Source organism: Mustela lutreola, chromosome 5, assembly GCF_030435805.1.
Source record: "Mustela lutreola isolate mMusLut2 chromosome 5, mMusLut2.pri, whole genome shotgun sequence".
NCBI lineage: Eukaryota > Metazoa > Chordata > Mammalia > Carnivora > Mustelidae > Mustela > Mustela lutreola.
In genome coordinates, this window is record NC_081294.1 from 106,741,737 (window position 1) to 106,767,174 (window position 25,438).

Here is a 25,438-nt window from a genome sequence, read left to right on the forward strand (position 1 = left end):
TCCTGGGAGCCCACACAATCTGCCTCCTTTCCCTCTAGAACGATTGAAAAACACTCAAAACTATTCTCAGCAGCCGCGGATGGCTTAGGCTGCATCCTTGAAACTGAGACCATGTACTTACTCTCAGTCCTCAGACTTGCAGATCAACACGGAGGCCTCTGACGTAGCACACTGAGGAAGGAGTACTCATCATGGTCTCCTGACCAGGGCAGGAAGGCAGCCTCCTGGAAAAACAATCAGGACCGCTAGTTCACGTTTTCTTCTTCTGTGAGACATTAAGTCCAATGTACTGTTTGTCACACAGGGAGATAGATGATCGTGGTCTCAGCCCTGTGAAGGCTAGGGCCTCCTTTTCTGTCCCAGAATGAAACTGTAGAAAATACAATCTGATCCCTAACCCCTATAACAGACAAATAAGAATGTATAACAAAATCACGCCAGTGCCTAGACACCATGACTCCATGACATGAAATGGAGGCAGCGACATTCTAATGCAAATTGTTCTGCTGGTGACTTAAGGTCTAAAAGGGAGAACAGCTCTTTTTACGCAAAACAAAGTGTTCCATCATTTCTCAATTTACCCCAGAAAATTCAGTATATATTAAAGCAGTGCAGAAAATACCTGATGTTCACAAGTATAAGGAAGTTAGGTTCTAGGTCCAGATAATTATAAACAGGCTCTTCACCTACGCAAGTGTCTGGAGGAACTCTCCAAATGCATACAGCTTGCAAGACAAGCTTTTGTTCTCTCCAGGGCCTTGTAAGCCCTTCAGCATCCCTGGCTTCTATCATAAAATGCCAAAGAAACAGCCAGAAATGTCCCCACAAATTTCTAAAACCTGTTTTTAGGGAGTGCTACTGCCCCCCGACCAGGATCACTATTCTGAGATTCCAGCAGATTCTGTCATTCAGAACAAAGGAAAAGCAGTGGTTGTGAAGCATGATGTCTAGACAAGGTAACCCAAAGGACAGTGAGGTCACCAAGACTCTTGGTCCTAGGTCATAGTGTGGTGTAACTCTGCAGCAGGTACCCATCGAGTTTATATGCCCAACATCATGTTGGACCTTTGGAGACCAAGAATTTTGGCGGGCATGAACATACAGTGCTTGACCATGTGGAGCTCCCAATCTAGTAGGGAAGGGGCAACAGCTAGAGCACAATTGAGGCCTGTGAAAATGGATTATGAAGCAGCAAAGAAGTAGGTCTGACCTTGACCTCGGTGTGAGTTTCCTGGTGACTGGCTTGGGCTGTGTTGTCTGCAGAGTGCGATTTTATGAAGGCTCCGAGTTGGTGGCTGACTCTGGGGTCACCATAGACACCACCATGCGTGGAGGCAGGCTTGGCGTGTTCTGCTTCTCCCAAGAAAACATCATTTGGTCCAACCTCAAGTATCGCTGCAATGGTAACGTACATTCTCGTTACTATACAATATCAGAATTAGAATCCATCAAGTAACACCACCTTATGTTTATAGCACATTTTCCTCCCAGAAGCCCAAAGCCCGTGCCCTGTATTCATTAACATGTAACCATCTCTGTGTAACTGAAGCAAATGATAGATTTATTTTTTCCTATTTGATAGATGAGGAAATTGAGACCCATAGAATTTAACTGCTTGGCTTAGGATTTGGGGGTTCAGTGAGAAATTCAGTCAGATTTAATTTACAGGCAGCCTTTATTTTCTTATGGCTCAAACATAATCACACTCAAAATCCATTCTGCCTGCTAATTTCCTTTAGGCCTGTGAATGAGCACTCCTGGGCTTTAAGCCAACAATTTGCAAAGCAGCCGGAGGTAGAAAATGGCTGTGGAGCCTTCTGGGGCCTGTTGCTCGGGCTAACAGCGACCCCTACAGGACGCTTGCACAGCACGAGATAGACCAGGATCCCGGTGGAAGGAGCCTTCCTAACCCTCTGTGCCTGTTCTTGTTTCCAGACACCATCCCAGAGGACTTCCAAGAGTTTCAAACCCAGAATTTCGATCGCCTGGATAATTAAACCAAGGAGGCAGTCCGTAAATGCTTTTCCAAACACTAAAGCCCTATATTTTTTAACTTCCTACAACTTTTTTTATATACACCGTGGCTTTCTTTTTACCAGTCCAGATATGTAAAACTTTTTATATGAATGTGGCAATAAAGAAGAGATAATTTCTAAAAACCATGTTACTCAGATATTGCTTACGTGTGGCTCAGGCTTTGAGGGTGTGTGTGTTGTTCTCGGAGGGATGCACGTTGAACTTGAAGGGGCATCTTTTTCGTTGTTCAGACTGGGTCAGTCCTTGAGACTGAGCAAGTGTGTGAGTCAGAAGTCTCACACCAGAGATCTCTGTGGTCACCCCAGCTTCCCTTCACAGGAAAGGCTAACAGTGCCATCAGCAGCTTCCTTCTTCTGGGGAAGGAGCCTCAAAAACACCTGCTCAGGGGAGCCTTCCCCGAGAAGACATTTCCTGACCAATCCTGGAGCAAATTTGTTCAATCTTTTCTGACCCCCTCCCCCACTCCACACACACCTTCCACACCAGCACCTTCAGTGCCTGTTATGCTTGTAGATTTGGCTCCCCCTAGTGGAAGGCAAACTTACTGAGCTAAAGGACCCTGTCTTACTGTCATCCATATCCCCCACGCCCAGCTTAGTACCTGGATGTAGTAAATACCCAGTAAGCGTTTGCTGGCTGGTGGGCTGGCCGCCTCTTAAGTTATGAGACAGCAGTGCAGATGGAGCCTGTAATCCCTCCTACAACTCAAACAGCTCCTCGCAATATGTGCTCCAACCATGATGGTCTCCCTGACATCCCATGAGTGTGGTACAGAGACGTGCCTCATCTCTACACTAGCCTTCTACCATTCCGTTTGTAAGGCAAAGAGCCTGGCAAGTTTTTACAAATTCCCTAAGAATTCTCCTTCAAAGAATATTGCTGGGTAGTAAACCATCCCTCTATTCCCCAATTCCCGGAGGTCTCGTGAATCCTAAATAAAGGAGAGACGCGGTCACCACAGTTGGAGCATGATTTCAGTAGGCAGAAAATACAAGGGCAGACGCATGACCAATGAGAGATACAGAGGGTTTCGCAGTATCTACCCACACATGTAAACCCAACAGACAGATGTTGCCTCATAATGCAGAACATTTGATCTCCCACATCAAGGTTTTCGGTGAGTGGCCCGAATTCAGGCCTACAACCATTCCCTCCATGGACACTGTCTAGTCTCCCAGGGGGATTCTGCTCCAGGACCTGCCTTCCAAGGATTTCTGTGCCATGTTGCTCTCAAGGGTTTTTCCCAGTCTGTGGTTCTATATCTACAAGTCTTTCCCAATTCCAAAAAACCTTAGGAGGACAAGTTCACTTGGTTGGAGATCTCTTTCGATCTTCTCCTTTTCCTCAATTTTTGTATCTCCCTGGAAGGTTATTTCTGAGCGCTTAGGGACTCTAGGAGCTCTTCCACCCACTGTATCAATAGTACCGTTAGGTTAGACCTTTGTAGCCATTTTAATGCCCTTTTACTGTGCAGCATATATAATAATGCTTTTGGCAGCATATATAATAATGCCCTTTCACTGAGTCTCTGGCACTTTCCTAAGCAGTCTGATGAAAACCACAGATCTACTTCTTGAGAGATTTCATTCTCATCATTGAAGTACATACCAGATCCTGGGCCGGAAATATGTTCATCTCTAGGGGGAGGTTGTGTTGATCAGCTCTGGATGTGAATCTGAGATGAATTCTTACAGTATCTTGATCTGACATGCAGTGAGCCTGGTTTCCTTATCGAAACCATCCTATGGCTCCCATGTTCGCTCCTTCCTGAGGCTGGTGGAAAGAGGAGGCAGCCTTTCTGTGCCCTCCCCACCCTCAAGTCTCCCCACCATGAGCTCTGCCATTGCTCTGAGAAAGCAGCATATCCAAAGGAAAGTTTCCTTAATCCTGCTAGTATCATCAGCCTGCTGGAGATCAAGAATCTAATTGCATCCCTTAGAAAGCTTATTACATTGTTGGGAGGACAAAAGTCATTACATGCAGAGAGCAGACAGATCCAGTGACGTGCTGAAGCCCGCACTTACAGCTCATGAGAGCCAGCCATCAAGTTTTGAGGAATTTTTTGAGCTAGTTGTCAAGCTGTTGATAGCCTGAAATTAGCCATGGTAAAAATATTTACACCACAGAAATTGGCAAACACTACAAAGCAGGGCACCAGAGAGCTGATCGTCAAACATTTACCAACACACAACTGGGTGGGTACACTATCTTGTCTTCTAGTCATCCCTCCTCAATATCTTGGAAATTGGTGTAGAAAGTTTGAAACTTTCAGAAAACTTTTTATTTAAATGGAGAATTGCTGGGGCAACTGGGTGACTCCATTGGTCAAGTGGCCAACTCTTGATTTCAACTCAGGTCATGATCTCAGGGTCTTGAAATCCCAGCCCCTCAACGAACAGGTGACAGGCCCCTAGCTGAGCAGGGAGTCTGCTACCCCTCTCCCTCTGTTCCCATACACACACTTTCTCTAAAATAAATAAATCTTTTAAAAAGATTCAAAATGGGGAAGTATCAGAAAAAATATACAGAAAAAGCTTCTTGACAGTGGTCTTGGCAATTATTTTTTTTAATATGATGCCAAGAGCACAAACAGCAAAAGCAAAAGTCAGCAACAGAACTACATGAATCTGGGGCACCTGGGTGGCTCAGTGGGTTAAGCCGCTGCCTTCAGCTCGGGTCATGATCGCAGGGTCCTGGGATCGAGCCCCACATCGGGCTCTCTGCTCAGCAGGGAGCCTGCTTCCTCCTCTCTCTCTGCCTGCTTCTGATCTCTCTTCTGTCAAATAAATAAATAAAATCTTTAAAAAAAAAAATAAAATAAAGAACTACATGAATCTCAAAAACTTTTGCACAGGAAAAGAAACTGAATGAAAAGACAACCTACAGAACGAGAGAAAAATTCTGCAGACCGTATATCAGATAAGGGGTTAATATTCAATACATATAAAGAATCATACTACTCAATAATTTTAAAAATCTGATTTTAAAGTGGACAGAAGGGGCACCTGGGTGGCTCAGTGGGTTAAGCCACTGCCTTCGGCTCAGGTCATGATCTCAGGGTCCTGGGATCGAGTCCCGCATCGGGATCTCTGCTCAGCAGGGAGCCTGCTTCCCTCTCTCTCTCTCTGCCTGCCTCTCTGACTACTTGTGATTTCTGTCAAATAAATAAAATCTTTTAAAAAAAATAAATAAAATAAAAAAATAAAGTGGACAGAAGAAGTAAAGAGTTTTCCAAAGAGGACATCAAAATGGCCAATAGGCCCATGAAAGACCCTCAGGCAACTTCACCAAGGGTGACAAGAATCAGCAGGGGCTGATGAGGATCTGATGAAAAGGGAACCCTTTTACACTGTTGGCGAGAAAGTAAACTGGTCCAATCACTATGAAAACCAATATCAAGTTTCCTCAAAAAATTAAAAATAGGTCTACCATACCATCCAAGCATTTCTGCTTCCGGGCATATACCCAAAGGAAAGGAAAACAGGAGCCCAACCTGGTATCTGCGCCCCCATGTTTACCACAGCATTAGTCACAGTGGCCAAGATATGGAAACAACCTGAATGCCCGTCAGTGGATGAGAGGATGGAAAGGGTGTGGTAAATATCCACAATGGAATATCGTTCAGCCCCAAGAAAGGAGAAAATCCTGCCATTTGCCACAATATGACGGACCTTGAGCACAATATTCTAAGCGAGATAAGTCAGAGAAAGAGAAGTACTTACATATGATATCACTTACATGTGGAACCTAAAAACATCAAACTCCCAAAACACAGAGTAAAATGGTACTTGCCAAAGGATGGGGGTGGGGGGGATAAGATTGATGGTGTTTAAGAGTACAAACTTGCAAATAAGTAGTAGTAAATAAGTCACAGAGATCTGAAGTATAGTATAATGAGTATAGACAGTATTGTGCTACAATCATCAAACTACTAAGGGACTAAAACTTAATTATCCCAACTGCCAAAAGGAAAGAATAATTACATAACATGATAGAAGTGCTAAATATCACTACAATGGCAATCTTCTATTACTAAGGTCTCCAATTAACAAGTCATAATGCTTAAATGTACACATTACATGTCAAATAGACTAAATTAAAAAAGGGGGGAGAAGTGGAAAATTTTGTGAGAATCAGGAAACACTTGAGAAAGTCTAGCCCGATACCAGCCACACAGTATGAGAACAGACTGGCCTGTGTGGGCCCCTCTCCCCCATCCTGAAACCAGGACTTTTCAATGTTTATACCCAACCCTAGCGCAGAAACTCCAGTTTCTCTGAGTTCTATTCATGTTATTAAGGTCTTCATTTGAATCTTATTAAGAGTTGGAGCAACCCTCACTCACCAACTAGGATTAACTCATTCTATTAGCTATCTTCCTCCTGACTGTTCATTGAGACCAAGGGTCCTGAGGGAGGGAGGGAGGAGTGATGGGGAAAACAAGAAGGATGTCGCTGTGGGGAAGACCATACCAGGAGAGACTCCCACAGGATGTGGGGAGAACTCCTCGGGCAGGAGGAGGACACTGATGCCATGAGGAGAAGGCCCAGGGGCAATGAAAGCAGGGGCAGAGAGAAAAAAAGAGCACATTTTGCCTTCATCCAACAAAAGGGAAGCTCTTCCTCCTCTTCTTCCAGGTTATTATCTCTATATCTGAGAACTATTATGGGTGACTGTCCTCAGATTAATTTTAATGCTGGGCTATGGAATGAAAGAGAATGAGAGAGATACAGAATCCAGTCACCCATTATTTAAGTATCTATAAGCATTCTTTATGACCCAGACTAGAAAGATAACTTGGAATAAATATACTGATACAGCTAAAAAGAATCTGGTCTGGAAGAAACTAGAGAACTAGGTCATTGATGATACGAATCAAGGGGAGTAAGGTGTGAGGTACTCTTGTAAAAGGCCATATACTTAGGGTCCCTAAAATCACTGGGTTTATGAGCAGTCAGCCTTCCTTTCAAAGTTATGAACAAAATCCCCTGCAGTGTCCCCAGCTCCATATCCTACATCCTTGCCTACATCTTTGGCTAATAAATAACCTTAGTCCACCGAGAAGCTTACCCTAAATTTCTTGAGACAGTAGTTTCCTTAATGGGTCAGGGTTTTTTTACTCCTGAGAAAACTTAAAATTAAGTATAGAGACACTAAACCCACTATCCTAGTATTGTTGTGTAGTGTTTAAGAACTGTCTTTGAATATATAGTGTGTATTTTTTTTTTTTTTTAGATTTACTTATTATAGAGAGTATGAGAGTGAGTGAATGCACGTTGTGGGGGGCAGAGGGAGAGAATCTCAAGCAGACCCTCTGCTGAGCATGGGAGGGGAAGATGGGGCTCCATCTCTCAACCCATGAGATCATATCCTGAGCTGAACCCAACTCAGGTCATTTAACCAACCAAGCCACCCAAGCACCCCTGAATATGTGATATTTAAAATACTGAAGGGGCACCTGGCTGGCTCAGTTGGAAGAGCACAGGACTCTTGATCTCATAGTTGTGAGTTTGAGTCCCATGTTGGGTATAGAGATTACTTAAATAAATACATTTTTTATTTTTATTTATTTTTTTAAAGATTTTATTTATTTATTAGACAGAGATCATAAGTAGGCAGAGAGGCAGGTGGAGAGAGAGAGAGAGGAGGAAGCAGGCTCCCTGTGGAGAAGAGAGGCTGATGTGGGGCTCGATCCCAGGACCCTGAGATCATGACCTGAGCCGAAGGCAGAGGCTTTAACCCACTAAGCCACCCAGGCACCCCAATAAATAAAATCTTTATTAAAAGATCTAAAAAAAAAAAAAAAGCAGCCATCCAAAAAAAAAAAAAATCTTTTTTTTGCAATGAAGTGGATGGAACTAGAGGGTATTATGCTAAGCAAAATAAACCCATCAGAGAAAGACAATTATCATATGAACTCTCTGGTATGAGGAATGTAAGAAACAAGACAGAGGATCACAGGGGAAGAGAGGTTAAAGTGAAACAAGACAAAACAAGAGAGGGAGACCAACCAACCGTAAAAGAATCTTGATCATAGGAAACAAACTGACTGGTTGCTGGAGGGGAGGTGGAGTAGGGGATGGGGTAACTGGGTGATGGCGCTGACTCACACCTGCTGAATTGCGCTCTGAGGGAGTACGCTCAGAGCCCGCCCCCCCTCCACCCCCGCCTGAAGCCTGAATGCAAGCGTCATCAGGGAACAGGAACTATGAAAGGGAAATGGGGTCAGTGTCTTAAGGAGCTACCCCACCACGGTCTGAACCACCTCAAATGTAGATGATCTAAAGTGTAGGATCCTCTCTGGGTTTCTGGGACCTACAGAAAAGGAAAAGGAGAAAAACAGCTACCAAGAATACTGTTTGGACAAGTTAGACTTATGGGATGAAATCAGAGTTGCTCAAAAGGCGGCGGGGGGGGGGGGGGGGAGCGGGGCAGGGCGGGGGGGATGTGGCAGAAGAAGAAGGAAAAGGGATTTCCCCGAGGCTGGAGGAGCAGAAGGGTGGTGGGGGCCCAGAGTGGCCTTGTCTGCCGCACCCCTATGTGGTATGAGAAAACGTGAGAAGCCTCTCAGGGGGTACCTGCTCCTGACTGTGGCCTGGGCACCCGGCCTACACCCCGCAGCAGTGCCCAGGGAGCCGCGCTCGGGAGGACAGGCAGGCCCATCGTGAGGAGCGCCAAGGTAGACAACCCGAATAAAAGGACCACCTTCTCTCCCCATGCCCCGTAAGTCCAGGGAACCCACGGATGGGTCGAGGAAGGAGTCCCATTAGGAACTGAATGCAGGCTGATGGAGTGAGAGAGCAGGGGGATGGAGCAAGAACAGGGAGCAGGGCTCTGTTTAGCCCTAACAGACAGGAGCTGACAGAAGAAAAGTTAAGGAAGGGAGGACATGAGGGCCAGGGCCAAACCACCTGTGTTCCGGGGAAGGAAGGAGGCCACAGGGAGAACCAGGACCACCTCCAGGCCCCACACTCCCAACTCCAAAAGGTGTTTCTGGTGACACTGTCCCTCCAACCCTGTCACCAGAGGCCAAAGTAGGCAGACTTGGACCCTCTTTTCTGCAGAAAGAGGGAGTCTGTCAAGCATATCCACTCTTCTAAAACTCCTGTACCTCTGTAGTTTCTAGAAGAAGAAATGGAATAGAATCAAAGTTAAGAAAGTATCAAGGAAACCAATCAACAGTTTAAACTGATTCAGCAGAATACTAGCTAAGAGAAGTATGGGTGATTAGATGATATAAATGGGAAAAAATAAAATGGAAGTCAAACAACCTCAGCTTTACCTCCTAATTCACATCACCAAGGTTGGACCGCAGCTCAGTTTCTTGAGCCCCTACAAACTGACCTGGATGAGTCAGCTTCTACTATTGGATTTGTTTCTAAAACTGAAAGATGCCTGTGTTTAGGGAATAGAAGATATTTGCAAATGACACTACAGGCAAAAGGCTGATATCCAAGATCTATAAAGAACTCCTCAAATTCAACACTCAAAAAACAGATAATCACATCAAAAAAATGGGCAGAAGACATGAACAGACACTTCTCCAAAGAAGACATGCAAATGGCTAACAGACACATGAAAAAATGTTCATCGTCATTAGCAATCAGGAAGATTCAAATCAAAACCACATTGAGATACCACCTTATACCAGTTAGAAGGGCCAAAATTAATAAGACAGGAAACAACAAGTGTTAGAGAGGATGTGGAGAAAGGGGAACCCTCTTACACAGTTGGTGGGAATGCAAGTTGGTGCAGCCACTTTGGAGAACAGTGTGGAGATTCCTTAAGAAATTAAAAATAGAGCTACCCTATGACCCTGCGATTGCACTACTGGATATGTACCCCAAAGATACAAAAGTAGTGAAAAGAAGGGCCATCTGTACTCCAATGTTTATAGCAGCAATGGCCACAGTTACCAAACTGTGGAAAGAGCCAAGATGCCCTTCAACAGATGAATGGATAAGGAAGATGTGGTCCATATCTACAATGGAGTATTACACCTCCATCAGAAAGGATGAATACCCAACTTTTGTATCAACATAGACAGGACTGGAGGAGATTATGCTGAGTGAAATAAGTCAAGCAGAGACAGTCAATTTTCATATGGTTTCACTTACTTGTGGAGCATAAGGAATAACATGGGGGACATTGGGAGATGGAGAGGAGAAGTGAGTTGGAGGAAATGGGGCGGGGGTGGGGGAGATGAACCATGAGACACTGTGGACTCTGAGAAACAAACTAAGGGTCTTGGAGGAGCCTGGGGTGAGGGATGGGTGACCAGGTGGTGGGTATTAAGGAGGGCACGTATTGCATGGAGCACTGGGTGTGGTGCATAAACAATGAATGCTGGAACACTGAAAAAATAAAATAAAATTTTTTTTAAATGCCTGTGTTTGGACCAAGCCATGTTCTGCACCTAGAAATTCCACAAACAGCCACTGAGCCGAGTGATCCATGTTGGTGGGGGAACCCAGGTCTTGACCCCACCCTTGAGGGGCAACTCTTAGAAGTCACAGCTTCGGTTCCAAGTACCCTGAAGAAAAGATTCATTTCAAATCTTTACCCAAACTATGATCTAGCACACAAGTCTCCCTTCACTAAGTTTACCTTGTTAAGTAGTATCAGAATTTTTTAAAGATTTTATTTATTTATTTATTTATTTATTTATTTGAGAGAGAGAGAGAGAGAGAGAGAAGACGAGCATGAAATGGGTAAGGTCAGAGAGAGAAGCAGGCTCCCCACTGCTCAGGGAGCAGGATGCCGAACTTTATCCCAGGACTCCAGGATCATGACCTGAGTGGAAGGCAGACGCTTCACCAAATGAGCCACCCAGGCACCCTAAATAGTATCAGATTTATACATTATAAAACACAATAGGAAATCACTGTCGGGAACATATGTCTCAACAACAAAAAAAGTTTCCTAACTAAGTGTGAATATCTCTTACCATATCTGGGGGGGGGGGGGGGGGGGCGGTTCTTCTAAATAGCTGTGGTTGGTCTTTTGATAGAATGCAGTAGAAAAACAATGGAGGTCTAATGTCAAAGAAAAATTTATGGAAGGAAAATTCTCATTAAAAATGTTCTCCAGGGGCAGCTGGGTGGCTCAATCGGTTAACTGTCTGCCTTCAGCTGGGGTTGTGATCCCAGGGTCCTGGGATAGAATCCTGCGTTGGGCTCCCTGCTCAGTGGGGACCCTACTTCTCCCTCTGTCCCTCCTCCAACCCCACACTGTTCTCCCTCTCTCTCTCATTCAAATTAATAAACAAAATAGTTTTTTAAAAAAGAAGGAAAGAAAAAGAAAACATTCTCCATTAGTTTATTTTTAATGCATTATCCTCCCAAGAAGCCCATCTCACTCCCACTCCTCTTCCAACACACTTCTGAGGAACAGGGGTTGAGAACTAACATCTCAAAAGTCCCTTCCAGCCTGTGGTTTCTGTAAGCTGCTGGAGGATGAGTACTGTGCAGTATTTATCTCTGTACTCTGCCCTTTGCCCCTCAATAAAGCATGAGCCAAATCAGAAAAGCCATTTGCCTCAATCAAGCCCCAAAGAGACTTCAAATTCTTGTCTTTCCATAGAATCCACGAGGGGGCAGCAATCCTCCAAAAATAGGCCTCGTCTTAGCAAGCTGCTCTTTTCTGGCTAAAAAACAACTCCTGAGGTTCATTAAAAATAAAGTAACAACTACAACTGATTAAATACTTACTTTATTCTAGTATCAGCACTGTTAATGGTCCCGTACTTCAGATCCCTTATTTACCCAAACATTCAACTAAATCAAAACCAACAACCACACATGAAAACAAAGGAAATTTGAATTCTTGCAAATTCAGCACTAAATAAATACTGAAGCCTCATTTTCTTTGTTTCCTTTCCAGAATTGCCTAGAGAAGACCTTCCTTGTTCCTCAGCCTAATTCATATGACACAGTCTTCTCTGTAAGCTGACTTCATCTGTCCATTCATCACTCACCACTCATCAAACACCTACTGAACAACAGCTGTGTGCCAGGCACTGTGTTAGACCCCGTGAGGGTCACCAAAAAATATAGGTAAAGCCAATTGGCTTTAGTCCAAGTCTTTGCATGAGTGAAAGCCATTTTCACTCAAATGCTGATAAGTGCGAAACTATAACCTGGTTTAGGACCTGATGAAATTTAAAGCAGCTGTTTGGATTCCCTTGCTCTTGGACTCTACCTGTAAAGCATCTGTCTACTGGAAGAACTCCTACTTCCTTAGTCCTGAGAGTTTTTAGCTAGGCCAAAAACAGCCTTGTCCTAAATGGCCCACCAGGTAGAGTGACTTTCCAGGGAACAAAGGGCAGCTTCAATCAAAAACTGTTTGGCCTGCAGTGTTCTCATTATTCTTGGGGTTTTTTGTTTGGTTGGTTAAACTCTGCAACCATGTAGAACTCGGAAGAATTTGTGGTCCAAGATGGCAATCTAAGTCCCTGAACTCTTACCTCCTCCACAGACACACCAAATCTACCCCATCTACAGAGTGACGCCTCCTGAAAAAGGGCTGAGGCCTGTCTGAGCGGCTTCCCCACAACAAATAATAGAGACCCCACAGAGAATGTCGTCAAGAGATGGAGACACAGTAACAAGGGGAACCCTCAGTCCCAATGCCATAAACTGCCCTGGGGAGGGACGGTACCCAGAGACTATGAGCACATTTATACTCCCTGAGGTACAGAAAAAAAGCTATAGTTTAAAAGGGCAATTAGAGGGGCACCTCGGTGGCTTAGTGGGTTAAGAATCTGACTCTTAATTTCAGCTCAAGTCATGATCTCAGGTTCATGAGATCGAGCCCTGTGTCAGGCTCCACATGGAGTATGGAGCCAGCTTGAGAGTCAGTCTCTCCATTTCCCTCTGCCCCTATGCCCTGCTCACTTGCTCTCTCTCAAAAAAATAAATAATGGAATAAAAAAATAAAAAATTAAAGGGCAACCAGCATAAAAGGAACCACCCTAGAACCCTGCCAGACTGTGGGAGGGTTCCAGCTGCTGGAATGCTCTCAGGGTTAGAGGGACTGGTGAGCACCACAGTTTATGTCCCAACCCCCAGCTGGCCTGCCACCTCAGTGAGCCCCAGATCCCCCAGCCCATTCCATAGCCAACCATCCCATGAAGGTGGCCCCAGCATGGTGCCCATGGAAACACCCCTGATTAGTCACTTCAAGATGGCACAGGTTGCAAAACCCCCTGGAACACTCCAGGCCTACACTATTTTGTCCCCAGATGACCTGCCAGGCACCGCCAATGCAGTGCAATCCATGGCCCTCAGGGACACACCAACCTTGGCTCCAGTCACCCTGGCGGGGCACCACCTACACAAAAGACCCAGTCCTCTGGCCTGTGCCCACTTCAGCTCCAGTCTAATGCCTGAAAGCTCCCTGCACAAGACAACCTGAAACAGCCTAGGGCTTGTACCCACTTCAGAGTCTGCTATCTTGCCAGAGTACCTTCTGCAGAGAGAGTCTCAGGACCAATCTGGCCCATGCCTACTTCAGTTCCAGCCAGCCATCCCAACAGGGCAGCCTAGTACAGAGTATCCCCAGATGCCCAACCCATGACAGCAACAGCTCCAGCCAACCAACCAAAGTCACCAGGAATGCACAGTCTTCACAGGGGACAACCATACACAAGACCATTCCCTCAAGGTTAGAAGTAGATGTTCCAGGTGCCTGGGTGGCTCAGTCAGTTAAGCCTCTGCCTTCAGGTCAGGTCATGATCCCAGCTGGGATGGAGCCCCATGTGTAGCTCCCTGCTTAGCGGGACACCTGCTTCTCCCTCCCCCACTCCTCCTGCTCCTGATCTCTTTCTTTCTCTCATGCTTTTTCTCTCTCTCTCAAATGAATAAATAGAATCTTTTGAAAAAAATAGAAGTAGATGTTCCACCTAATGCACAGAAACACAGAAAGTTGAGCAAAGTGAGGGAACAGAGGAATATGCTCCAAACAAAAGAATGAAACAAAAGCCGCTGAACTAGAAGCGAAATGGAGATAACCAATCTACCTGATAAAAAGTTCAAAGTAATGGTCATTAAAATGCTAAAAGGACTGAAGAGAAGAGTGGATAAACTCAGTGCGAATTTCAAGAAAGAGATAGAAAATATAAAGCAGAAGGAATCTGACTTGAAGAGTACAATTACTGAAATGAAAAATACAGTAGATGAAATTAACCGTAGACTAGAGGATACAGAAGAACCGATCAGTGATCTGGACGGCAGGACAAGGGAAAACACCTAAGCAGAACAACACAAAGAAAATGGGAATTTTTTAAATGAGCATAGGAAAGACTGAGAAGGTGGCAGAGTAAATAGACCCTAACTTTGCCCCATCCCATGGATACAACTAAGTAACACTCACATCAGCATAAATAACCCAGAAAATAACCCGAAGACTGGAGGAATAAACTCCACTAGTGAAGACTGGGAAGAGGCCACATCAAGAAAGGTAGAAAGGGGGGCGCCTGGGTGGCTCAGTGGGTTAAGCCGCTGCCTTCGGCTCAGGTCATGATCTCAGAGTCCTGGGATCGAGTCCCGCATCTGGCTCTCTGCTCAGCAGAGAGCCTTTTTCCCTCTCTCTCTCTCTGGCTGCCTCTCCGTCTACTTGTGATTTCTCTCTGTCAAATTAATAAATAAAATCTTTAAAAAAAAAATAAAAAAAAAAAGAAAGGTAGAAAGGATGAACACACAGTTTGGGAACAAAAGGACCACCGCCATCCATGGTGGGGAAGGAGTTGGTGGTGCAAAACAGAGTGAAAAAACAGAAGTTCACACCAGGGAGCCTACACAGGGAAGATGAATCCTCATAACATTTTCTTTAAAAACAAGAGGGAACAAATTTAGTAAGTTCTTACAACCAGGAGAATGTAAGACCTCAATTTTAAAAATCATAGGTCTCGGCTCTGGCAGAGTCTAGAGGATATTAAGAAGCCAAGTCCCCAACACAAACAGTCTTGCAAATACAGCCCAGAACCAGCATTTTGAAACACACCAGGAGCAAATGGGAAGGAATGACTCAGAACGGCAGGGATCATGGGGAAGCCCCTTCCCGAACAAAAGACCTGGAACATGCCTTTTACCTCCTCCTCCCACCAGCATAAACAACAGCCCTCTAAAAGACCCAGGGCAGGGTGCCTGGGTGGCTCAGTGGTTTGAGCCGCTGCCTTCGGCTCAGGTCATGATCCCAGAGTCCTGGGATCGAGTCCCGCATCGGGTTCTCTGCTCAGCAGGGAGCCTGCTTCCTCCTCTCTCTCTCTGCCTGCCTCTCTGCCTACATGTAATCTCTCTGTCAAATAAATAAATAAATAATCTTTAAAAAAAAAAAAAATAGGGACGCCTGGGTGGCTCAGTTGGTTAAGCAGCTGCCTTCGGCTCAGGTCATGATCCCAGCATCCTGGGATCGAGTCCCACATCGGGCTCCTTGCTCCGCAGGGAGCCTGCTTCTCCCTCTGACTCTGCCTTCCACTCTGTCTGCCTGTGCTTGCTCTCACTCTCTCTCTCTCTTACAAATAAATAAATAAAATCTTTTAAAAAAAAAAATAAATAAATAAAATAAAAATAAAAAAAATAAAAAATAAAAGACCCAGGGCAGCTCTACACTCCTTATCTAACTTGCTAACACCAAATCCTAAGCCTCCCCACTTGCCCCAACCTCCATCCCCACCCTCCCCCCACACACACTTCGGCAGATCCACCCTTTCCAGTCACACCTGCTGCCCTCTCCAGGGGCAGTGATGGTAGCAGGTCTCATTTCACAAGCAGACCAGCAAACACCTTGTAAAGACACACCCCACCCCTGTGGAGTAACAAACACTGCCTATGACAGGCAAACAGGTACTGGACTGAAGGGAAAAGAGGCAAGGATTCAGCAAAAGAGCTCATGCAACACACATACGAGACACTCCCTGAAGTACCAGGCCCTGGGAAAAAGGGGACAAATCAATGCAGGTCACTACAGGACCTCTTCCTCCTAAGGCCATTGCCATCCAGAACAAGAGACGTGGGTGAATTAACAGGTGATTTTTTTCTAACAAAACAGACACAGAAAGTTAGGCAAAATGAGGAGACAGAGAAATATTCCCAAATGAATGAAAAGGACCAAAGCAGAGCAAGAGACCTAAGTGAAACAGATGTAAGTAATATGCCTAATAGAGAATTTAAAGTAATGGTCATAAAGATAGTCACTGGAATTGAGAAAAGAGTGAGATGCTTAACAGGGATTTTAAAAAGAGCCAGATGGCGTTCTTTATGACTGAATTGTTTTTTATGTAAAAATGAAATATTTCTACCTCTTCACTGCCTGACACAGCTCTAGAATACAATTTCCCTATTTTTTTGGCCACATACTCTGATTACCTCTTACAGCAACAATGTGTAAGTTTATTTTCTATAGAGTTTGGAAAGATAGATCAGGCCAATATCTAGAATACTTGACCAGCATGCTTTCTATCACTGATAATTCTTTAGAAGTTTCCTTTACTTTCACAACTCATTACTGATAGGTCATGTACAGTTCTCAGAATGTTGTCTCTTTTGGGAAAACATCTATCAAGTTCTTTTCATACAGTTATTGTATCATTGTGCCCTATCCCTAAAACTAACAAAACATTGTGTATGTTTTATCATGTACTGTACTTCAATAACAATGTAATGAAATGAAATAAGGAATATTTAAGATTCTGGGGACACCTGGGTAGCTCAGTCAGTTAAGCGCCTGCCTTTGGCTCAGGTCATGGTCACAGGGTCCCGGGATTGAGTCCCACATTGGGTTCCCAACTCTGCATGCTTCTTTCTCTACCTTTCACCCCACTAGCGCTTGTTCTCTCTCTGTCTCTAAATAAATAGAGTCTTAAAAAAACAAACAATAAGACCTGTCTATATGCTGACCACAATACACTCATTTCAGACTAAAGACACGTGCAGACAGAGAATGAGGGACTAGAGAAACATTTATCATGCAAATGGAAGTGTAAAGAGAGCCAGGAGGGGCGCCTGGGTGACTCAGTTGTTAAGCATCTGCCTGGCTCAGGTCATGATCCCAGGGTCTTGGGTTCCAGCCCCACATCGAATGGGCTCCCTGCTGGGCGGGAAGCCTGCTTCTCCCTCTCCCACTTCCCCTGCTTGTGTTCCCTCTCTCGCTGTGTCTCTCTTGGTCAAATAATAAATAAAATCTTTAAAAAAAAAAATAAATAACCAGGATAGCAATATTTATACTGGACAAAATAGACTTTAAAACAAAGACTATAACAAGAGACAAGAGAAGCATCATATAATAATAAAGGTAAGAATCTAACAAGAGGTTAGAACAACTGTAAATAATAAATAGTAACATAGTAAAAATATAGGACTTTAGCATCCCACTTAGATCGATGAACATGTCATTCAAACACAAAATCAACAAGGAAACAGTAAGGAGCTTTGAACGACACACTGGACCAGATGGATTTAACGGATATATTCATAACATTCCATCCTAAAACAGCAGAATACACATTCTTTCCAAGTGCACATGGAACATTTTCCAGAACTGTCTCAAGAAATTCAAAAGGATTGAAGTCATTCCATGCATCTTTTCTGACCACAACACTAAGAAACTAGAAATCAACCACAAGAAAACATCTGGAAAGAGCAAAAATACATGAAGGTTAAGTAACATGCTACTCTAAACAATGAAAGGGTCAACCAAGAAATCAAAGAAATCATAACGTACATGGAAATAGATGGAAATGAAAACACAAAGGTCCAAAATCTTTGGGATGCATCAAAGGCAGTTCTAAGAAGGCAGTTTATAACAATATAGGCCCACCTAAAGAAGAAAAAACAACCTAACCTTACAGCTAAAGGAGCTAGAAAAAGAAAAACAAAGAAAACTCAAAGAAAAAAGGAAATAAATATTAGAGCAGAAATAATATAGAAACTTAAATAAAAATAAAAGAACAAATCAATGAAACCAGCAGGTGATTCTTTGAAAAGATCAAAATTGATTTACCTCTGACTGCAGTCATAACGCGCGCGCGCGCACACACACACACAGAACCCAAATAAAATCACAAATGAAAGAAGAAACAACAACACTATAGAAATACAAACAATTGCAAGAGGATATTATGAAAAGCTACATACCAAGAAATTGGACAACCTAGAAGAAATGGATAAATTCCCAGATATATATAACCTACCAAAATTGAAGCATGAGAAATAGAAAATTTGAACAGTCTGATTGCCAACAATGAAACTGAATCAGTAATTTAAAAACTCCCAACAAACACAAGTCCAGGACCAGATAGCTTCAAAGGTGATTCTACCAAACATTTCAAGAAGAGTTAATACCTATTTTTAAACTATTCCAAAAAATAGGAGAATAAAGAAAATGTCCAAATTTATTCTATGAGACCAGTATCACCCTGATACCAAAACCAGATAAAGACATCACAAAAGGAAAAAAAAAAAAAAAAAAAACTACAGACCAGTATCTCTGATGAATGTAAACGCAAAACCCTCAATAAAATACTAGCAAACTGAATCCAACAATACATTTTAAAAAACCATACACCACAAAGAAGTGGAGTTTATTCCCAGGACACAAGTGTAGTTCAGTATTCACAAAACAATCAACATGATAAATCACATAAATAAAGAGCAAAAATTAAAACTATATGATCACTTCAATAGATACAGAAAAAGCATTTGACAAATTTCAACATCCATTCATGATTAAAAAAAAAAAAAAAAACCTTCAATAAAGTAAGTCAAGGGACCATACCTCAGTGTAAAAAAGCAGATCTGAAAAACCCACAGTGAACATCATACTCAATGGGAAAAAAAAAAAACCTGAGAGCTTTCCTCCTAAGATCAAGAACAAGACAAGGATGTCCACTCTCACTACTTTTATTCTATATAGTACAGGAAGCCCTTGTCACAGCAAATAGCAACATAAAGAAATGAAGGCATCCAAATTTCTCGGGAAAAAATAAAACTTTCACTACTTGTAGATGACATGATACTGTCTGCAAAAGACGCCACCAAAAAAGCTTCTAGAACTGATAAATGAACTCAGTAAAGTTGCAGGTTATCAAATCAATGTTCAGAAATCTGTTGCATGTCTCTACACCTAAAATGAAGCAGTAGAAAGAGAAATTAAGGGATCAATCTCATTTACAATTGCACCAAAAATAATAAAATGTCTAGGAAGAAACTAAACCAGAGGTACAAGGCTTACACTCTGAAAACTATAATACACTGATGAAAAAAAAAAAAAAAAAAAAAAAAAGATGAGACACAGAAATGGAAAGCTCCATGCTCATGATATAAAATATTGATAAAAAGGTCTATATTACCCAAAGAAATCTACATATTTAATGCAATCCCTATCAAAATACCAACAGCACTGGGGCACCTGGGTGGCTCGGTCAGTTGGTATCACAATTCCAGACTTCAAGTTATATTACAACACTGTAGTAAATAAAACAGTATGGTATAGGCAGAAAAAGAGATAGGTCAACAGAACAGAATAAAAAGAAAATCGAGAAATAAACCCAGTTATATGGTTAATTTATCCTCAACAAAGAAGAAATGAATATACAATTGGAAAAAGATGGTCTTTTCAATAAATGGTGTTGGGAAAACTGGACTTACATAGATAAGAATAAAACTGAATCCTTCTCTCTCACTATACAGAAAAATAAACTCAAAATGGATTAAAGATCTAAATGTGAAACCTGAAACCATAAAAATCTTGGAACAGAACATAAGTAGTCATTTCTCTGACATCAGCCACAGCAACATTTTTCTAGATAGGTTCCCCAAGTCAAAGGAAACAAAAGCAAAAATAAACTATCAGAACTATATTAAAATAAAAAGCTTCTGCCCAGTGAAGGAAGCAATCAACAAAACTAAAAGGCACCTACTGATGGGAGAAGATATTTGTAAATGACATATCTGACAAAGGGTTAGTATCCAAAATATAGAGAGAACTTATAAAATTCAACACCCAAAAAAATGCAAATCAATACTGCAATAAGATATCACCTCCTACCTGTCAGAATGGCTAAAAGCAAAAACACAAGAAATGACAGGTATTGGCAAGGATGTGGAGAAAAAAGGAGCCCTCTTGCACTGTTGGGAATGCAAACTGATACAGCCACTGTGGAAAAGAGAATGAAGTTTCCTCAAAAAGTTAAAAACAGAACTACTCTATAATCTACCAATGGCAATAAAGGGTTTTTACAAAAGAAAAAAGAAACAGTAATTCAAAGGGATACAGGCATGTGTGCGTGCACACACACAGAGAGAGAGAGAGAGAGGAATATTATTCAGCCATAAAAAGGAATGAAAATTTGCCATTTGCAATGACATGGATGGAGCTAGAGAGTCAAATGCTAAGTGAAATATGTTCATCAGAGACAAATACCATATGATATCACACATACGTGGGATTTAAGAAACAAAACATAGGAGCTAAGGAAAAAAGAGACAGAGAGACAAACCAACAGACTCTTTAATATAGAGAACAAAATGATGGTTACCAGAGGCAGGGGAGGTGAGGGGATGGGTTGAAAGGTGAGAGCGACTAAGGAATGTACTTGTCCTGATGAGCACTGGGGGACTATGGAATTGTTGAATCATGACATTGTATACCTGAAACTAATATAACATTGTATATTAACTATACTGGAATTAAAATTGAAACTTAATAAGCAAAGAGCGGCTGGCTGGCTCAGTTGGTTAAGCATATAACTCTTGATTTCAGCTCAAGTCACAATCTCAGGGGTGTGAGATTGAGCCTCATGTCAGGCTCCACACTCAGTGTAGACTCTGCTTGAGATTCTCTCTCTCCCTCTTCCTCTGCCCTCCCTGTCATTCGCATGCACAGTCTCTCTCTAAATAAATAAAATCTAAAAAAAAAAAAAAAAACAACAACAACTTAAAAATAAAGTAAGATGAGGATAGAGTACAGGATCTCTTAGCTAAATAACATCAAGCCAAGAGACACTTACATTATGGAGGTCCCAGAAGGAGAAGAGAAAGATAAGGGGGCAGAAAAACATTAATAATTTTAATTTATTAAAATAATTTTAAATGATATTATTATTGATATTATTTATTTGAATAAATAATAGCTGAAAAATTCCCTAACCTGGGTAAGGAAAGAGATATCCAGGTTCACAAAGCATAGAGAGTTCCACATCATGAACCTAGAGAGGTCCACACCATGTTACATAATAATTAAAATGTCAAAGATGAAGGAGAGAATTTTAAGTGACAAGATAGAAGCAACTAGTCATAAACAAAGAAAATCCCATAAAACAACAGCTGATTTTTCAGCAGAAATTTTATAGACCAAAATGGGGTGGCATGATATATTTAAAGTGTTGAAAGGAAAAAAAACAAAACAAAACAACCAACCACCTACAACCAAGATCACACTATTCAGCAAGACAATCATTCAGAATTGATAGAGAGATAAATAGTTTCCCAAACAAAATCTGAGTTCATCACCGCTAAACTAGCCTTACAATGAATGTTAAAAGGACTTCTTTAAGTGGAAAATAAAAGGCCATACTTAAAAAAAAAAAGATTATAAGAGAAAAAATTGGGGGGCACCGGGCAGTCTCAACCAATAGAGCATGCAACTCTTGATCTCAGGGCTGTGAGTTTAAGCCCCACACTGGGTGCAGAGTTTACTTAAAAATAAAATCTTAAAAAAATAAGCAAACGAAAGGAAACAATTTCATTCAAAAATCAAACATACAATAAAGGTAGTACAGCCATCATATATAAAGCTAGATGAAGATTAAAAGACAAAAGTAGTAAAATCAGTTACATCTAAAAAATTAATTGAGAGTTGGGGCGCCTGGGTGGCTGAGTCAGTTAAGCATCAGGCTCTTGGTTTCAGCTCAGGTCACGATCTCAGAATCATGGGATCAAGCCCCGTGCTGGGCTCTGCACTCAGCATGGCGTCTGCTTTGGATTCTCTCTTCCTCTCCTTCCCACTCACTCACTCGTGCTCTCTTGCTCGCTCTCAAATAAATAAATAAAGCCTTTAAAAAATTTAGTTAAGAGGACTTACAAATCAAAAAGATGTAAAATATGAAAACTTTCATAAAATGAGGATGAAGGACTAAAAGTTCTTTTCAGAATGTATTTAAACTCAAGTTACATAGACTGCTATATACACAGAATGTTCTATATGAACCTCATGGTAACCACAAACCAAAAACCTGTAATAATATAAATATATTTATAATTGCGTAAATGTAATAATATAAATATTATATATGTAAATATATAAGTAATAAAAATATAAAAATAACAAACAGAGAGAAAGAAGGCCAAGCACATCTCTTAAAAAAAAAAAAAAAAGCCATCAATCATAAGGAAAGAGAGGAACAGAAGAAGAAAGGAACAGAGAAGAACTACAAAAACAACCAGAAAACAATTACTAAAATAGCAATAAGTACATATCAATAATTCCTTTAATTTGCAAATAGCCTAGATGCTCCAATTGAAAGACAGGCAAGATGGATTAAACAAACCAAGACCCATTTATATGCTGCCTACAAGAAACTGACTTCAGAATTAAAGATACACACAAACTGAAAGTGAAGGTATGGAAAAAACTTTGTACACACAAAAACATTCCACACAAAGCCAGGGTAGCAATACCTTGATCAGATAAAATGGACCTTAAGACAAAGGTTTTAACAAGAAGTAAAGAAGGGCATTACATAACGATAACAGTGAAGATATAACAATTTTAACATCTATATACCCCACTTTGGAGCCCCAAAATACATAAAGCAAATATTAACTAACATAAAGAGAGAAATTGACTGTAGTACAATACTAATAGGAGACTTAACACACCACTTCCAGCAATGGATAGATCATCCAAGCAGAAAATCAAAAAGGAAACAGTGGTGTTTTTCTTCTTCCTCCCCACTCTTCAGCAACAATGTTTTTAAATGACACTTTAAGTAGACCAGATGGACTTAAGAGATATATACAGAATATTCCATCCAAAACAACAGAATACATGTTTTTTTCAAGCGCACATGGAACAGTACCCAGTATAGATCACACATTAGTCCACAAAACAAGTTGCACTAATTTTAGAAGGAAGTCACATCAAACATCTTTTCCAAACACAACAGTATGAAACTAGAAACCAATTACAAGGGGGGGGGGGGGAATGGCAAAGACACAAACACACAGATACTAAACAACATGCTACTAAACAACCAATGGGTCAATGAAGACATAAAAGAGGAAATCAAAATATAAATTTGGGGAAAAAGCAGAAGCAGTTCTGAGAGGGAGATTAGAGCAATACAAGCCTACCTCAAGACACAAGGAAAATCTCAAAACATCTAACCTGACACCTAAAAGGACTAGAAAAAGAACAAACAAAGCACAAAATTAGTAGAATGAAGGAAATAGTAAAGATCAGAGCAAAACAAACGAAATAGAGACTTTAAAAAAAAAAGAAACAATATAAAACATTAATGAAACCAAGAGCTGGTTCCTTGAAAAGATAAACAGAATGAATAATCTTTAGCCAGATTCAATAAGAAAGAAAGAGAAAAGACCCAAATAAAATCAGAAATGAAAGAGAGCTAACAACTGACACCACAAAAATATAAAGGACTCAGGGTGTCTGGATGGCTCAGTTGGTTAAGCATCCAACTCTTGATTTCAGCTCAGGTCATGATCTCAAGGTGCTGGGACTGAGCCCCACATCAGACTCCACACTCAGCATGGAGTTGGCTTGAGGACTCTTCTCCTCTCCTCCTGCCCCTCCCCCTGCTCACATTCTCTCTAAAATAAATAAATCTTTTTTAAAAATACAAAAGATAAGAGATTACTATGAAGAATTCTACACCAACAAATTGGACAATCTAGGAAAAAATGGATAAATTTCTAGAAACATATATTTTCCCAAAACTGAATCAGGAAAAAATATAAAGTTTCTACAGACTGATTACTAGTAACAAAAATGAATCAGTAATCAAAAAACTCCAAATGAACAAAAGTCCAGGACCAGATGTATTAACTAAATGACAAATTATACCACTCATTTAAAGAATTAATACTCACTCTCCTCGAACTATTTCAAAAAATAGAAAAGCCTGGGAAGCTTCCAAATGCATTCTATGAAGTCAGCACTACTGATGCCAAAAGTAGACAGGGACACTACAAAAAAAGAAAACCACAGGCCAATATTCCTGTTGAACATAGATGCAAAAATCCTTAACAAACTGTTAGCAAACCATGGGTACATGGGTGGCTCAGCTGGTTGGGCACCTGACTCCTGATTTCAGCTCAAGTCTTGATCTTGAGGTCCTAAGATTGAATCCTATGATGGGCTCCATGCTAGACGTGGAGCCTGCTTGGGATTCTCTTTCTCCCACTCCTTCTGCCCCGCCCCCTTTTCACACACACACTCTCTCATAAAATATATTTTATATATATATGTATATATATATTAGCAAACCACATTCACCAATACATTAAAAGAATCATTCACCATAATCAAAGGGGATTTATTCCAGGGATACGAGGATTGATCAACACCTGCAAATCAATTACTGTGATATACAAAATGGAGGATAACAAATCATACATTAATCTTGATAGCTGCATAGAAAGCATGTGAGAAAATTCAATACCCATTCACGATAAAAGTTCTTAACAAAGTGGGTTAAAAAGAAACATATCTCAACTAACTAGAATTTGAATAAAAATTTGAAAAAAAAATGAAACATACATCAACATAATAAAGACCTTATATGACAAACCCATAGCTAACATCATAATCAATATAAAACAACAACAACAACAGAGCTTTTCATCTAAGATCAGGAACAAGACAAGGATTTCCACTTTCATCACTTTTATTCAATACAGTACTAAAGTCCTAGCCATAGCAACTCTACAAGAAAAAAAAAAAAAAGACATCCAAATTCGTGAGGAAGAAGTAAAACTCACTGTTTGCAAATGTTGTAATACTATACCCAGAAAACCCTAAGGATTTTACCAAAAAACAACAAAAAACAAAAACTATCAATAGTAATAATTCAGTAAAGATGAGGATGCAAAGTTGATATACAGAAATCTGTTGTGTTTCTATACATTAATAACAAAACAGCAGAAAGAGAAGGAAATAAGTCTATTTATAATTGTACCAAAAAGAATAAAATACCTAGGAATAAACTTAACCAAGGAGGTAAAAGACCTGTACTCTGAAAACTATGGAAGATTGATGGAAGAAATTGAAGTTGATGCCAACAAATGAAAAAATACTCCACACTCACGGATTAGAATTTATATTGTTAAAATGACCACATGACCCAAAGCAATCCACAGATTCATGCAATCTCTACAAAATACCA

The 25,438-nt window shown here is 41.2% G+C and overlaps 1 protein-coding gene across 1 annotated transcript in view; it reads left to right on the forward strand.

The window, feature by feature from the left end:
* THBS4 (thrombospondin 4) overlaps positions 1 to 2,162 on the forward strand; it is a 44,405-nt gene extending 42,243 nt beyond the window's left edge. The window contains exons 21-22 of the mRNA XM_059175338.1: positions 1,264 to 1,403; positions 1,936 to 2,162. Coding sequence (XP_059031321.1) covers positions 1,264 to 1,403; positions 1,936 to 1,997 — 202 coding nt within the window. The 3' untranslated portion in view covers positions 1,998 to 2,162. The remainder of the gene's footprint in view (positions 1 to 1,263; positions 1,404 to 1,935) is intronic.
* The last annotated feature ends 23,276 nt before the right edge of the window (positions 2,163 to 25,438 follow it).